Source organism: Mchenga conophoros, linkage group LG13, assembly GCF_057382185.1.
Source record: "Mchenga conophoros isolate Kocher_MC1m ecotype Shallow Benthic linkage group LG13, M_conophoros_male_GT1.1, whole genome shotgun sequence".
NCBI lineage: Eukaryota > Metazoa > Chordata > Actinopteri > Cichliformes > Cichlidae > Mchenga > Mchenga conophoros.
The window spans coordinates 1,987,578-2,004,167 of record NC_140538.1 but is presented as its reverse complement, the minus strand read 5'-3'; the positions used below and the strand labels follow the sequence as shown (position 1 = coordinate 2,004,167).

At 43.6% G+C, this 16,590-nt stretch overlaps 1 protein-coding gene across 1 annotated transcript; it reads right to left on the bottom strand.

The window, feature by feature from the left end:
- Window positions 1-2,406: 2,406 nt before the first annotated feature.
- Window positions 2,407-3,692, bottom strand: LOC146560587 (B-type lectin plumieribetin-like). Its single transcript, XM_085243129.1, has 3 exons — window positions 3,488-3,692; window positions 3,187-3,280; window positions 2,407-2,714 (listed from the first exon to the last, which is right to left on the bottom strand). Exons 2-3 carry the CDS (start codon window positions 3,274-3,276, stop codon window positions 2,472-2,474), a joined length of 333 nt encoding a protein of 110 aa, XP_085099255.1. The 5' UTR covers window positions 3,277-3,280; window positions 3,488-3,692; the 3' UTR covers window positions 2,407-2,471.
- Between the last annotated feature and the right edge of the window lie 12,898 nt (window positions 3,693-16,590).

Below are 16,590 nucleotides of genomic sequence, written 5' to 3'. Positions count from 1 at the left end.
AGCTTTTACTTCTGTGGCTCTTTGGAGTTGAGACAAAGCTGTGTGAAAGGCATTAGCCATGTTGCTCGCTGATAGCATAATATTCTGTTTTAGCTAGCTGAAAGGTATTGTTTGCGGGCAAATACCACAGCCTTGAAAAAAGCTTGCATGTGAATTTTCAGTCAAACTTTTGGTCAAATACACCTAAAACAATGTGTAGAATGTGAAATGTTGGTATAATGGTGCTACTTGAAGCCTGAAAACGATCGCCCATAAAAAAAAACAACGAGCAAAAAGCAGTAGCAGGCGTCCTGACTGGATTCTACGTTAGCATAGATCCCTCCAGAGTTTTGTGCACACGGTTTAGGTAAAAATGAAAAAGGTTGAGGTTTTACATTTAGTTCAGTATTACCTGTTGTCTGTGTCCTTGTCTTTTGGGAAAATACTTTACACAAGTAGTGGCTCAAAGAGGATTCCTTTTTTTTTTACTGTGCTGCAATTGTTTACTGGATTATTTGTGCCATTAATTAGTGTCAACTAATTTTTATTCAATCTCCGCACAGGATATGCTTGTGAAGATGGAATATGGGGGAGAGCAGAAGTGCGTTGAAGTTCCACAAAGGGATGAATGAAGGACATGCATATTGTATTGAAGAAATAAGTGATGAGATGCTGTTATTTGCATTTACCATGTCAGACCTTTTGATAAACACAATTCTAATGAAAGTGAGAACATGTATACTGTTACATCTTTCAGAAAATGTTTTGAAATTGTGGTGCACAGTTCAGAATAAATGTTTTTCAAAAACCATTGCATCTTTTTAGTAAATGTTTATTTCCAAAAGAAATTTCTAGAAGTTCAGAACAGTAAAATTCCCGCTTTTTAGAATGAATTAGAAGATAACTCTTACGTAGTTAAACTAAAATACTCTTTGAGAGTTAATATATAAACTCTTAACACCAAGTGTTAAATTATCAACTCCAGACAGATTTGGTGTTTAACACTAAATCAGAGTTAACGTACCAACTCTCCAAAAAGAGTTAAATTAACACTCTCTGGTGTGGACCCATATAGACACTTTAATAGTGTTGAAATCAAATCCGACAGTGTTAATTTGGACATGCTGGATTTGCTGTGTGATGAGGTCTTCATGGACTCTCTCCTGGTTTGTTAGCTGTGCACGTTTACCTGTGTAAGTCTGACACCCACCTGTGCACATCTGGACTCTTCTTCTGTGGTTTTGTCCTCCCAGAAACATTTTTGACTTTGGAACAAAATGAGAGTGAAATCATTTCAGGTGCTGATGAAACCTGATGAACTCAAAGTGTTCAGGCTGACGAGCGAAACACATCATTAAAACTCCCACCTGCCCCCCACACTCAGCTGTTTTTCATCTGCAGTAACCTTCATGTGTCTCATGAAGCCGTGCAAAGCTTCGCCTTCTGACTGTGAAGCTCGTCAGTCACAGACCTTCCTCACAGACCCATTGCGTCCTGATTGGGAGGTTTTTATTGTTTTTGCAGAATCTTTGAGGCCCGAGGACTTCATGAGCCGTCAGCAGATTTACACAGGAAACTAAAAGTTTCATGTCTGTGAAAAACTACCTGTGAGAGGCAGGTTGTAGTGCTGCTGTAGTCTGATCTACGTGACTGCACGAATCCACCAGTTCAGTTTATTGTGTGAAATCAATCAAATCACACTTGTGAACGCTGAGCTCTGAGCTGTCATGACTGATCACATGTGTGTGATACCGTGTGTGTCCTTTTCAGGAAGACAGAAACAAACTATAAGAAGGAGGATGATGTCACCTCCAGCAGGGATGGTGCACACGGCCTCAGAAACATCCACCACATGCGGTGCTGCTGTTACACTAATCTCAGCAGTGCAGGAAGTTACCTGTTAGTGACGCATGTGTTTACAACCACTGGAAACTAAATGTGACCAAAGCAAGAAGACGTGCAGATTCACTGACACACATCTGAGTTTCAGGGGCTCTGACAGGCAGACGTTTGGCTCCCCCGACTGGATGGAAGAGAAATTTGTAAAACTCACCTGTGTTATCTACAGTACAGGTGAGAACGCCACCACACGGTCAGATTTGAGATTTTAAAAGCTTCCAATGAGCCCACAGAACTCCTTCTCAGTTGCCTGTATGTGTCAACACACGCACACCTGGAGCCTGCAGGTTGGCCCCGCCCACACCTGCCCGCTGTGGGTCCACACAGAGAACAGTTAGATTTTTGTTGCTGTCCTGGAAACAGACGTTTTCCAGTCAGCAGGTAACACAGATTTAATACTACGTCTATTCTGTGAGCTTTACTGGACGCTTGTTTTAAACAGACGATGATAACGTGCTGAGAGTTCATCTGACTGAGACAGTAACACACACACAGCAGAAACATCACAGAGCTTTTATTTGGATGTGAAACAGAGCGCGCGGCTCTCAGGACATCACGCCTTTAGTCTGGATCTCTGAATGACATCGTGAGCTTTAAGAGCTCCAGATTTGTGCTCCATTCCTTGTAACAACCAGACGACCATCGTTGGTCAGGGTCAGGCGCATCGTCCTGATGTCGGCGTTAATGGCGGTTCCAGAGCTCCAAACTGGTTTATCGTCCTGGGTGTACAGGACCAGGTTGGAATCCGACTGCAGGAGGAGCCGCGCAGGGTTTTTGCCGTTTGTGGCTGTGGCCCAGATAGGAGACCACTTGTAGACGACAAAGTTGCCATCTTCCTGCAAAGTGGAAGCAAAGAGAGCGGATCAGTTTGAACGTTTATACTGTGAGCTACAAATCATATGGACGACGATACGATTCGTTAAAACAAGGTAGAATAGCTGTGCAGCTTTCAGCAAATCAGGTGTTAAGTGAATATTCAGATGTAATTGTCAGCGTCTGAGACTTCCCACTTCTCTTTATTTCTGTATTCCTAACTTCCTGATCTCTTTGTTTTGGTGAAATCTCATCATTAGGGCTCTTTTATTCATAGATTCGTTTTATTGCCATTTTCTCAGGAAGGGTTTTCATAAACTTCACTAAAAAATCATTATCAAAAGAAAAGTTTTCTAGCCAGGAAAAAGTGGCCAGTAAAACTGATCTCTTTCTATATCTGCACGTTAAAGACCAGCTGTCAACTTTTAATGTTACCAGCTGTGTTTCTGGGCCATGTAATCATAAACTGATGAGGACAAGGTCACATTTTCCCACCTGTAGGATGGCTTTGAAGTCTCCATTTACACTGACGAGGGACTCGCCTTTACGCAGCTCCTGGTTAGTGCTGATGGAGTTCTTACTCATGATTCTAAAGGACAGAAGTTACAGTTATTTTCATTTAAGAGACATTTTACAGATTTCAGTTCAAATCAGAAACTGTGAATTTTAATGCGTGTAAATGAGCCTGCACCATATTTCAGTTTATTTTACCAAAAGATCAAATGCCTGCAGCTACAAACCCCAGGCAAGATTAATTCTTACAGCTGCTGCATTTATGTACAAAGCTGTAACTCACCGGCTATGAACGCAGAAACGTCAGTGGGAGAATCAGATGCTGAACGTGCTGCAGCGACAGAGCAGAGCCTCATTTATACTGTTTGATAGCAGCAAAGGGTGATGGGAGGGGAGATGGGGACATCAAGAAAGTCAGGTTTTTTTATTCCTTCTTCCTTGGAAATTCTTTTAAAAGAAAGTAAAATATGAGGATATGTTACCTAGAATTACCTCTGACAACAGATTTCTTCATGCTGAAACCCACACGTCCACACACTTTTATACAGGACACTGAAAATCTTTCACACACTCTAAATTTACAGTACTGGGCAAAAGTTTTAGGCAGGTGAGAAAGAAAAGCTGTAAACATGCTTTCAATAATGGAAGTGTTCATCGTGTATTTTCATCAGTCAACAAAATACAGTAAATGAACAAAAGAGAAATCTAAATCAAACCAGTACCTGGTGTGACCACCCTTTGCCTTCTTCTAAGTACATTTGCACACAGTTTTTGAAGAAACTCGGCTGGTGAGTTGATCCAAACATCTCAGAGAACTAAGCACAGATCTTCTGTGGATGTAGGCTTCCTCACATCCTTCATGTAATCCCAGACACACACAATGATGTTGAGATCAGGGCTCTGTGGGGGCCAGAGCATCACTTCCAGTACTTCTTGTTCTTCTTTACACTGAAGATAGTTCTTAATGACTTTGGCTGTGTGTTTGGGGTCGTTGTCCTGCTGCAGAATACATTTGGCATCACCTTGGCCTCCAGTAACGCTGTGAGGAACCTTGGAGTCATTTTTGACCAGGACATGTCCTTCAACGCACATATTAAACAAATATGTAAGACTGCTTTCTTCCATTTGCGCAACATCTCTAAAGTTAGAAATATCCTGTCTCAGAGTGACGCTGAAAAACTAGTTCATGCATTTATTACTTCCAGGCTGGACGACTGTAATTCATTATTATCAGGAAGTCCAAAAAACTCCCTGAAAAGCCTTCAGCTGATCCAAAATGCTGCAGCAAGAGTCCTGACAGGGACTAGAAAGAGAGAGCAGATTTCTCCTGTTTTGGCTTCCTGTTAAATCCAGAATTCAAAATCCTGCTCCTCACATACAAGGTCTTAAATAATCAGGCCCCATCTTGTCTTAATGACCTTGTAGGACCATATCACCCTATTAGAGCACTTCGCTCTCGCTCTGCAGGCCTACTTGTTGTTCCTAGAGTATTTAAAGTAGAATGGGAGGCAGAGCCTTCAGTTTTCAGGCCCCTCTTCTGTGGAACCAGCTTCCAGTTTGGATTCGGGAGACAGACACGATCTCTACTTTTAAAACTTCAGAATCTCGCTTCTCAACTTCATATCCCATTAGCCTCAGTCGACCCCCCTTCAACCCTACCCGCTCCAGTACCAAACGCAGCCCATACGCACGCCCATCCTGGGCTATCCCTGGTTCTGTCGGCACAACCCCCATATCTCCTGGTCATCGTGTCAGATCCTGGGCTGGGGTCCCCGCTGTTTACAAAGCTGTTTCAACCCTGAGACCAGAATGGATCCCGCAAAACTACCCCCTTCAGAGCCCATTGATCTGGAGAAGATTCCTCAAGTCTTCCATGATCTCTCCGAGGTTCGGAGATACACTCTAACCTACCCCCGCTCACCCCTATGACCCCCTATATGTACCGAGACGCTGACAGGTTTTCGTAACCAGGGTGTTAATGTGACAGGACCATGACAGGTCCTGAGTGATGTGGACACCCAGGTACTGGAAGCTGTCCACTCTCTCCACTGGCGCGCCACTGATGATTAGGGACTCACCTGTTTTGTAGCAAAGTCCGCGATCAGCTCTGCTGATGTTTAGGAGGAGGTTGTTCTCCTGGCACCAGTTCTTCAGGATCCTCATCTCCTCCAGGTCGGCCTTCTCGGTGGTGTCAGAGACCAGGCACACCACAACGGTGTCGTCAGCAAACTTGACAATGGAGGTGGTGTCTGATGTGGCTACACAGTCATAAGTGTACAGTGAGTACAGCAGGGGGCTTAAAACACAGCCCTGAGGCGCTCCAGTGCTGAGTGAGATGGAGGGGGAGACTTGTTCTCCCACCCTTACCGATTGGGGTCCGTCTGTGAGGAAGTCGAGGATCCACTGACACAGTGATGAGCTGAGTCCTAGATCCTTCATGTGAAAAGCTTTGAGGGAATTATTGTGCTGAATGCTGAACTGTAGTCCATGAACGGATAAGAGAGGAGCGAGCCAAAAACAGGAAACACCTATTTCTTATGAGGGTGGCAAAGGTTAAACATTGAAGAGTATATAAATGATGTTTTACACACATATTGCAATCGTGCTCATATGAGTTGTAACTCAGCCCTAAGAAGGTCAAAAGCTTCGTTCAGCGTGACCGTCTGAACTGATATGCTGCAGGGATGGCGTGGAGTGTAGTGAATGGATGCATAACAGGCTTACATACACAAACATCACATAGATTTATTTTCTAGGGTAAAGGTGGAACACGTCTTGCTTTGTCTTTGCTTAGCAACTAGTGATGCAGAAGGTGTTAAAGATAAGCCATGAATAAGTCAACAGGAAACGTGTTGGGGTGCGACGGCTGAAACAAAATGTTGCAGATAACGGAAACTTGTCTAACTGTCATTAGCTGTAACTTTTGCACGTTATGTATCTGCTTGAAGCAAAAAGGGGCGTAAACCCTGATAGACAAAAATTTTGGAGTGTGCTTTCTAGTGGAGATTTATGCTGATATGGTGATGGTGTATATCTGACCCTGGGTGGGTTTAATACAATTAAAAGTGTTGCTCACACACATAAAGAGCATTGAGATTAAGTAAAGTTAATATAAAGGATAGAGCCCAGAACGGGATATTTTGAACCAACTTTGAATAATTAAGGGAACATTAGATGAACACAGTAGATTATTGAGGCGTAGCAGAGGGAGGCGTTTTGTTTTCTGACTTTACAGGAGAAGATTCCAGAACCAGAGCGAAACCACGGAGGGGTTGGTGAGAATCCAGAAACCAACCATCAGAAAGGGGAACTGACAAGAAGCACAGAGAACCACAGCTCCAGGAAATGTTGCTTAGGAGACTAAAAGCTCGTTGGACACACGTTAAATGTGAGCATAAAAGTAATGAAGAGTAATGAGAAGGACTTTAGGAATAGTTTGCAGGATTTCTGTGTTATTTAAATTGCCCAAGAATAGTGTTAAGACCGGATATATGTTACCCGTAGAGGGGGTGAAAACAGTCTCCATATTCTGGAATATGTCAAATTAAAGATCGTTTTTTGAGCTATGACCACTTTGAGCCGTGTCTTTCTTTGCCGTAAAGAATACAAAGAACTGGATTTAATACCCTGCTGTCTTGCAACATCTGATTAACAATGTCTTTCGTGACATGCTAGGCTGGTGGCCGTTGGCATATTTGGATTACTTTTTGATCTACTCTGGTCCCAAGAAGACCATGTTAGTCATCTTAGGGTGGTGCTTAACAGACAGTTCGAACACCAGCTAGTCTGTGAGCTGGAGAAATGTGCCCGCTATCAAAGCTCCACCCCCTTCTTCGGCTTCATTAACTCTTTGTGGCAATGATCGGACCGACAGTGCATATCGGCGTGTTTGGGTTCCTTTATTTTGTTCAACAGCTCTTTTAGGCACAACTCGAGCCAGGAGTCTGCTCGTCTCGCAGCGTCCTCCACTGCACACACACAGTTTCTGCCAACACTATATATAAGGAGAGAGTCACTGGTCTCACCGCACCACCCCTCCACTGCCAGCAGGCCAGAGACCACCCCCTGCCACACTCTTCTATGGTTTACCCATGGATTCGCAGAAGGTTCAAGCTGTTGCTCAGTGGCTGCAACCAACTAGCCTCAAACAGCTGCAGGGGTTTCATTAACTTCTATCGGTGCTTTTGTGACATGTTCTATTTTCTTATTGACATTTCTTCCCAGGAGGCTTTGGGAAAATGGCGCACGTCACCCGAATTACTACTTCTTCCGTCTGAGAGTGATTGTGAGAAATTCTCTGTCTATCTTGGACTTAACTGGATTGTCATTCACTGGCAATGCTACACACCAGTCACCATGAGCTCCAGGCCTGTCTGTTTTTGTGATTTCAGAGTCTGTCACAGCTCCTAAGAATGGTGCTGTAACGGTCGCAAGGTAATGTGAAGGGGACCAGATGGGAGAAAACAACCACACGAGCCTTCAAACGCCTTTCAGAGCTCTGAATATGTTTGTCTTAAACAAATACAGAGGTTTAACACTCTCAACAGCGACACATCTAAAGACGAACAACCCAGCCTCTCAAAAAAACCTCCTTAAATAGATGCCGGTCATACCACCACCAATAAAAGACTTCCCCCCGACACGGCCCAGCTACAAAAAACCTATACGGTGAAATACTTCAGTTATTCTAACACACCTCACACATATCTGATCACAAACACACTCCAGCTAAATAATATACAAACTAACTAAATCCAATCAAACTGAAAGTTCAGCTGGGAAAGGCTCCAGCACCCCCACAACCCTGACAAGGATAAGTGGAGGAGAAGGGATAGATGGCTGGAAAATTAACTGATCCAGTGTCTGTGACCAGGATGGAAACTGCATTGTTCTTCCTCATCCCGAGGTTGTTGTCACACCTGCACTGCAGGTAAACTGCCTGGCTTAGTATGAAGGATATCTCTGATTAACTGAAAAAGAGACATCAGTGCACAAAACTTCAGATGGCAAGTTTTCAAGGCTGCCAAAAACATCCTCATACTCAGCGTGACTGATTAGTATGATCAGAAACTGCCAAAAGAACAGAGTCGAACTCTGTCCGGTTGTAATACAAGACATTTACTGCCAAGCAGTCCTGATTTGATAAACGAACATCACACCCTCAGTATATTCCTCTATGTCCACACAGTCCCCAGATGTTGTCTGAAAATGCTCCATGGTGTGCACTCCAAGCAGCCCATAGCATTGGAACAGCCTCCTGTGCCCACACTACAACGTCCACGACCACAGGCGGCTCTTTTCTCACTCTGGGCGTGTACACTGTGTTCATCAGCAAAGTGAGATGGTTGGAGCTTCCAGTGTGAGGTAAGGGGGCTGCAGTGTATTCATTGTTGATATTTATGAGTCCCTCTGTTTGCACACATAACACGCTGTTGCATGTTGAGAGCAAACAGACGTAAGCCTTGTTGAAACTCCTTGCAAAGATGTGAAATGCATCTGTGATTTGAGGACAGTGCTGTAGTTCTCTCATCGCCTGCTTTACATCTGGACTCGGCAGAATTTGCACTGCGGTAATGATGCTTTGTCATAGCTCGCGTGGTAGACAGAAAGGCCAGCATTTCACAGTCATCAATTCCACATCAGGAGACCAGGAGATGCCAGCAAATCAAAATATTTCCATAAAAGATGACCAAAAGAAGAATTGACTTTATGTACACTAAGCTTGGATACAGTAAACACATTGATGAACGGAGCAGAAACACAGGCTCTATGTTTGCTGCTTAGCAGACTGACCAGCAGTGCACTCAGCTTTAGGCAGACTTTACTTGATGTATCACTCCTCCACCTTATCCTGGTGGAAGAGTTTGTGTGACCAATTGATCCTTGGCTCTTTGTTATTGATAGAAATTCACCCCTGGTTGAGTTCGAACAGACTTGCATCGACTGGTTCAGTGCTTGTATGTTGGGGTTTACTCCAGTGAATGAAGGGGTCACTTTCCTGGTATTTGACTTGAGCACAGGTTCTGACTGTTGTCTGCACTTTAGATGCTAAACTTGACTTGTGTTCGGTTGTTGGAAGGAGCTTTGCAGTTTTGAAAGTCAAACTGATGTTAGTTTGGAGAACCAATGAAACCCCGGAACAATCTTAAGCATCTGGCTGTCAGCGTGAAACCGTTTGGACAAAGCCATCACCTTGATGCATCATCCAGGTAAGTAAATCCCAAAGAGTTGATTCTGTTCATCTGGATGTTTTCAGTGGGAGAAACATTTTGTCACTCATCCAAGTTCTTCAGTCTCAGCTGACTGCAGGTTTCCAACCTTACAAACAGGACATTTGCACAATGACTGAAACCAGCGCAGTGAAAGAACAACGGGCTGAGAGGTCAGCTCATCATGAATATGCAAATTTCCATGACCTTTGATCAACAACCACTGATCAAAGCTCACAGCATTGTAAGATGGTGACAGATGTACCCTTAGGCCCCCTCCTCGATTCAGAGATGGTCTTTCCTTTTTCACGTAAATGGCCTCCTTGACTCCGCCCTCATTTCTCCCACTGAAAACGTTACGTCCAGATGAACAGAATCAACTTTTTGGGACAAAGCCACCACTTCTGTCTGATTCACAGCTGAAGAATGAGGCTGCTCAGCATTGCCCTGTCACACCTGTCCGGCAGGTAAACGTATCAGTTTGAAGGATATTTGGTGATTTCCTGAAAGAGGGGAAACATCAGGGGAAGCCCTCCAGAAAAATCTAAAACTTCCTCGTTGTCAGTGTGACTGACTATTTAGCTTCTAACACCAATTTCAAACACCTGTGTAGACACCTGTGGGTGTGAGTGCTCGTGTTTATAAGGTTTCTCCATTCGAGTTTTTACAGTAGGTAGGTGCAGGGAGCCACAGCCCTGCCCCCCAGGACATGAAGCATGCATAGAGGAGGCCCCACACATCTAGAGCCCCCCACAGCCTCAGGAGGACCACCACAGGGGCAATCACAGCACCCACTCAGAAAAGAGCAAAGGAGAGCCCAGCAGCCATGGTGCCGAAGCCACTGGAGGCTGTAGCAACGAGGCTACGCAAGAGAAACGAGCACTGGCACAGACCCCCACCCCTGAAGCCCTGCTACATTAGGCTGCCAGAAAAACACCACCCAAGAGCTACCAGACCCCATCCAGGTCAGTGCGACACCACACACCCCAAGCCCATTAACCCCCCCCAATATCAACTACAAAAAGCAAAGGTACGGCAAAACTATGGTGATGGAGACTAATATGGTAAATGGCCTGTATTTATATAGCGCTTTACACATCCACACATCCACACACTGGTGATGGCAGCTACATTGTAGCCACAGCCGCCCTGGGGCGCACTGACAGAGGCGAGGATGCCGGACACTGGCGCCACCGGGCCCTCTGACCGCCACCAGTAGGCAACGGGTGAAGTGTCTCGCCCAAGGACACAACGACCGAGACTGTCCGAGCTGGGGCTCGAACCGGCAACCTTCCGATTACAAGACGAACTCCCAACTCTTGAGCCACGATCGCCCCATATTAATAAATTGATTACAACAAACAATAATTGTCACTGAACTCTTTTTATTTACAGGCATTTTTAACATGTATGAACATAACACGAACAATTTTACATGGATATTTATTTGATGAGAAGAAAGTAAATAACAATAACTATAAAACAAGAGTATTTATAATGCATCAACAACAATCCAGCCTGGGATCCTCCCGGTTAAAAACACGGTCCAGGACTGGACACTCAGGCTAATCCTGCAGGGTCTGGTTCAGGAAAAGGTGGCGAACAACACAAACAGTTTTAGTAGAAAGGTGTGATTCCAATTAGTTGAAGAGATCAAAGCATTATTCAGATTATTAAGCTTAAGTAAAATATACTAATACGCTGTGAAAAGACTTAAATGTTATAGACTTCATCTGTGTAAACAAGCTTTTTTGTGAACTCTAAAATAAGCCTGTTTCTCCAAGAGGAGCGTCAGTAACCATCAGCATTTGTTCAGGAGGGAGACAAGCCGAGGACAAGCTCTTCAACCCCGGACCTGGGCCTGCTCAAGGTCACCAGGGATTGGCAGATGCAAGTGGACTTGGATCAGAGGATCATTTTTACCACAGAGATCATAACAACTACTCTGCGACCAGACCTCGTCTTTGGGTCTAACTCCCAAAAACTTGTGTACGTCATTGGGCTGACAGTACCATCGGTGTGTGGTTCTCCAGCTGCACCACAGCACACAGAAAGGCACTCCAGAGGGTCATCAATATGGCCCAAAAAATCATTGGACATCCTCTTCCTTCCATGAAGGACCTGTACAGCACTAAGTTAAGTTACTGAGTTGTGTTGTTTGTGTTGCGTTGTGATGTGTCGTATTTGTCGTGTTGTACATAGTGCCGACGTGGGACAGTTTTCCAGTTTGTGAGATGTGGGAAGCCAGATCGGGCGACCCCCTTCCGGCTCTCGTCTCTGCTCTCTCCTATCTGTCCCTTTTGTCTTACTTCTCTCTATCACCATTTCTTTCCCTTTGAAGAAGTGAGGCTCCAAAAATGTTAAAGAGGTAAGCATTACTTTTCAGTTGCAGTGAATTGATAGAAGAAGATAAATAGTAGAAAACTAAACAGAAGAAAGTCGACGAGAACCAATTTAACATAAACCAGTGACACACTCTGGGACCTGATCAACCCTGGCAGGGCCTCCTTGGATGAGGGTGTCTGGTGATAATGGCCGAAACACCCGATGAATCCAAGGTCCACTACTGACGATGTGTCCCAAATTTGAGTATGATAATCTAGATCAGATCTCTAGTTCCTAAACCTAACCAAGGAAGGAAAAAATGGCAGATTAGTGTGGTGGATCATAAATTTGATTAGTTTTGAAGTTGTACATCTCTGTTCCTTATATTTCATGTCATGCCCTTATTAATGTTTTATTTGTTGCTTTGACTGTTTTCGAATAGAATATGCAGTGGGAATATAGAGGGAGATAAGCAGTGAAAGTTTTGCCTGGGTTGATTGTGCGTCGATCCATTGTTAATGCCTCAGGGCTCCAGTAGGTGGGTTCGCGCGCTTCCTCCTTCACTCAATACAGACGAGTGAGAGTGAGAGCTGCGTGTCTGTGCCGTTCTTTCACCTCTCCTCACTATTTCCCCTGTTTAAGGTAACTGTCATGCACAAATCTGTATAAATGTGTGTTACTGTTGATTATTACATTGTTATCATTGGTTATTGTAGTGAAAGATGTGAATTGCGGACTATTTTGCTGAGAAGTTCCAGTTAATCTCTGTTGCTGCGTATGCTAGTTTTCGCTATTACTCCGCCATATTGTGTGAAGATTTTTCTGTTACTATCTGTATAAGTTAACTACTGAAAGACATGCAGTACTTAAAGTATTATTTCATTGCTGTGGAAAGTTAGTGACTGTGTCAGCTAACATGTGCGAGTTAAAAATATGTTTTTGTCTAATGCTACAGTTCATGTTATCTAAAGTATTCTCATCAGCTAATGCAGCGAACAATAGTCACTTAGTTTGGATACAGTTGTCCTGAGACTGAGTGCATCCATAAGAATATTGTTTTGGTTGTATTGCTTCTGAAACTCAATACAGACGAGTGAGAGTGAGAGCTGCGTGTCTGTGCCTTCCTTTCACCTCTCCTCACTATTTCCCCTGTTTAAGGGCACAACATTAGCTTGTGATAAAAGACCGAAGCACCCTGTGAAGTTTAGGCAACGATGTGTCCTGCTGGTAAAGTTTCTTGGCTGCCATCCCTCAAGATTTTCTCCATTTGAAGCGATGAATTATCAGGGACTGTAACATCTAGTCCTTTTTACTGAATCAGAATTAAGCTGTTTAATATGAAGCCTAAAAGTATTTGTCCCACATGTAAAAACAACACCTACCTTTCATCTCTAACCATCATTATTTTTTTCTGTGGTTTTCTTGTGTTGAACTCTGAAAAACGACATTTACTCTCTGCACGTGACTCCAACCAGCTTTAACCGATCAATAAATAAATCGATCACAGGCTGATCACAGCCGGCTGCTGCTGAGCGTCACGGCCATCAGGATGAAGGCTTCTGCTGATTTCTCCCTGTCCTCTGTCCCAGCAGAGAAATGACGCCCTCTGCTGGGATGAAGAAGAAACTGCAGCAGTGACTGCGCTCATGCAGCACATCAGGCTGCTTTTCAGATGAAAACGTTCCCTTTTGATAAAGCATGCAGGTGGGACAGGTGACCCTGACCCAGCTTACACATGATGCACTCAGTGTTTCTTCTTCACTCACCACTGTGCATGCAATCAATACTTATTATTAACCTTTGACTCTCTACCATGCTGTGGCTCATCACCGTTTCCATAGTGACACTGAAGCTTCCAGAAATCAACAGAGACTTCCACAGACTGTAGATAAAAGATGGAAACAGCAGGAATCCACAGCAATGCTTCTCTGAATGACATCATCAGTCCTTAGAGCGCCACTTCAGCTGGTTTAATGGACACAGCGCCGGCAGAGCGAACACTGCAGCGTGTCTGCTGTGGAAGACCTAAATGGACAGCCAGCCAATCAGAGAACCAGCTTGTGCACAGCAAATTCAAAAGTGTTAAATTTTTTGGTGTTAATAGTCTCCTTGCAAAAGTAGAGTTAATTTTACTCTAAGTAGAGTCACATTCTTTTAATGTAACTCTGAGGTGTAAAATGATAGTAGTTAAAATCGAGTGTTAAAAATGAGTGTTTCTCTGTCAAATCTGGAGGTGTTACAATGGAAACATTAACTCTTGACCTCTTAACTCTGAACTCCTACAGGGGCTATGACACCAACAGAGTAAATTCACAGACTCCGCCCCCAGCACGGCTCCAATCGAAGCTGAAGTGAAGCCGTTTCAGAACATTTTGCTCTACATATTTGAGTTGTTTGCCATGCTTGGTAAGTCATGTTTTCAAAGATTGTTTCAATTATTTCTATTAGCTTTTACTTCTGTGGCTCTTTGGAGTTGAGACAAAGCTGTGTGAAAGGCATTAGCCATGTTGCTCGCTGATAGCATAATATTCTGTTTTAGCTAGCTGAAAGGTATTGTTTGCGGGCAAATACCACAGCCTTGAAAAAAGCTTGCATGTGAATTTTCAGTCAAACTTTTGGTCAAATACACCTAAAACAATGTGTAGAATGTGAAATGTTGGTATAATGGTGCTACTTGAAGCCTGAAAACGATCGCCCATAAAAAAAAACAACGAGCAAAAAGCAGTAGCAGGCGTCCTGACTGGATTCTACGTTAGCATAGATCCCTCCAGAGTTTTGTGCACACGGTTTAGGTAAAAATGAAAAAGGCTGAGGTTTTACATTTAGTTCAGTGTTACCTGTTGTCTGTGTCCTTGTCTTTTGGGAAAATACTTTACACAAGTAATGGCTCAAAGAGGATTCCTTTTTTTTTTACTGTGCTGCAATTGTTTACTGGATTATTTGTGCCATTAATTAGTGTCAACTAATTTTTATTCAATCTCCGCACAGGATATGCTTGTGAAGATGGAATATGGGGGAGAGCAGAAGTGCGTTGAAGTTCCACAAAGGGATGAATGAAGGACATGCATATTGTATTGAAGAAATAAGTGATGAGATGCTGTTATTTGCATTTACCATGTCAGACCTTTTGATAAACACAATTCTAATGAAAGTGAGAACATGTATACTGTTACATCTTTCAGAAAATGTTTTGAAATTGTGGTGCACAGTTCAGAATAAATGTTTTTCAAAAACCATTGCATCTTTTTAGCAAATGTTTATTTCCAAAAGAAATTTCTAGAAGTTCAGAACAGTAAAATTCCCGCTTTTTAGAATGAATTAGAAGATAACTCTTATGTAGTTAAACTAAAATACTCTTTGAGAGTTAATATATAAACTCTTAACACCAAGTGTTAAATTATCAACTCCAGACAGATTTGGTGTTTAACACTAAATCAGAGTTAACGTACCAACTCTCCAAAAAGAGTTAAATTAACACTCTCTGGTGTGGACCCATATAGACACTTTAATAGTGTTGAAATCAAATCCGACAGTGTTAATTTGGACATGCTGGATTTGCTGTGTGATGAGGTCTTCATGGACTCTCTCCTGGTTTGTTAGCTGTGCACGTTTACCTGTGTAAGTCTGACACCCACCTGTGCACATCTGGACTCTTCTTCTGTGGTTTTGTCCTCCCAGAAACATTTTTGACTTTGGAACAAAATGAGAGTGAAATCATTTCAGGTGCTGATGAAACCTGATGAACTCAAAGTGTTCAGGCTGACGAGCGAAACACATCATTAAAACTCCCACCTGCCCCCCACACTCAGCTGTTTTTCATCTGCAGTAACCTTCATGTGTCTCATGAAGCCGTGCAAAGCTTCGCCTTCTGACTGTGAAGCTCGTCAGTCACAGACCTTCCTCACAGACCCATTGCGTCCTGATTGGGAGGTTTTTATTGTTTTTGCAGAATCTTTGAGGCCCGAGGACTTCATGAGCCGTCAGCAGATTTACACAGGAAACTAAAAGTTTCATGTCTGTGAAAAACTACCTGTGAGAGGCAGGTTGTAGTGCTGCTGTAGTCTGATCTACGTGACTGCACGAATCCACCAGTTCAGTTTATTGTGTGAAATCAATCAAATCACACTTGTGAACGCTGAGCTCTGAGCTGTCATGACTGATCACATGTGTGTGATACCGTGTGTGTCCTTTTCAGGAAGACAGAAACAAACTATAAGAAGGAGGATGATGTCACCTCCAGCAGGGATGGTGCACACGGCCTCAGAAACATCCACCACATGCGGTGCTGCTGTTACACTAATCTCAGCAGTGCAGGAAGTTACCTGTTAGTGACGCATGTGTTTACAACCACTGGAAACTAAATGTGACCAAAGCAAGAAGACGTGCAGATTCACTGACACACATCTGAGTTTCAGGGGCTCTGACAGGCAGACGTTTGGCTCCCCCGACTGGATGGAAGAGAAATTTGTAAAACTCACCTGTGTTATCTACAGTACAGGTGAGAACGCCACCACACGGTCAGATTTGAGATTTTAAAAGCTTCCAATGAGCCCACAGAACTCCTTCTCAGTTGCCTGTATGTGTCAACACACGCACACCTGGAGCCTGCAGGTTGGCCCCGCCCACACCTGCCCGCTGTGGGTCCACACAGAGAACAGTTAGATTTTTGTTGCTGTCCTGGAAACAGACGTTTTCCAGTCAGCAGGTAACACAGATTTAATACTACGTCTATTCTGTGAGCTTTACTGGACGCTTGTTTTAAACAGACGATGATAACGTGCTGAGAGTTCATCTGACTGAGACAGTAACACACACACAGCAGAAACATCACAGAGCTTTTATTTGGATGTGA

Coding starts and splice junctions, on each gene's coding strand:
- LOC146560587 (XM_085243129.1), bottom strand. CDS start 3,276: ATGAGTAAGAACTCCATCAGCACTAACCAGGAGCTGCGTAAAGGCGAG. Junction 2,715..3,186: donor ACTTCAAAGCCATCCTACAG/GTGGGAAAATGT, acceptor TCCACTTTGCAG/GAAGATGGCAACTTTGTCGT.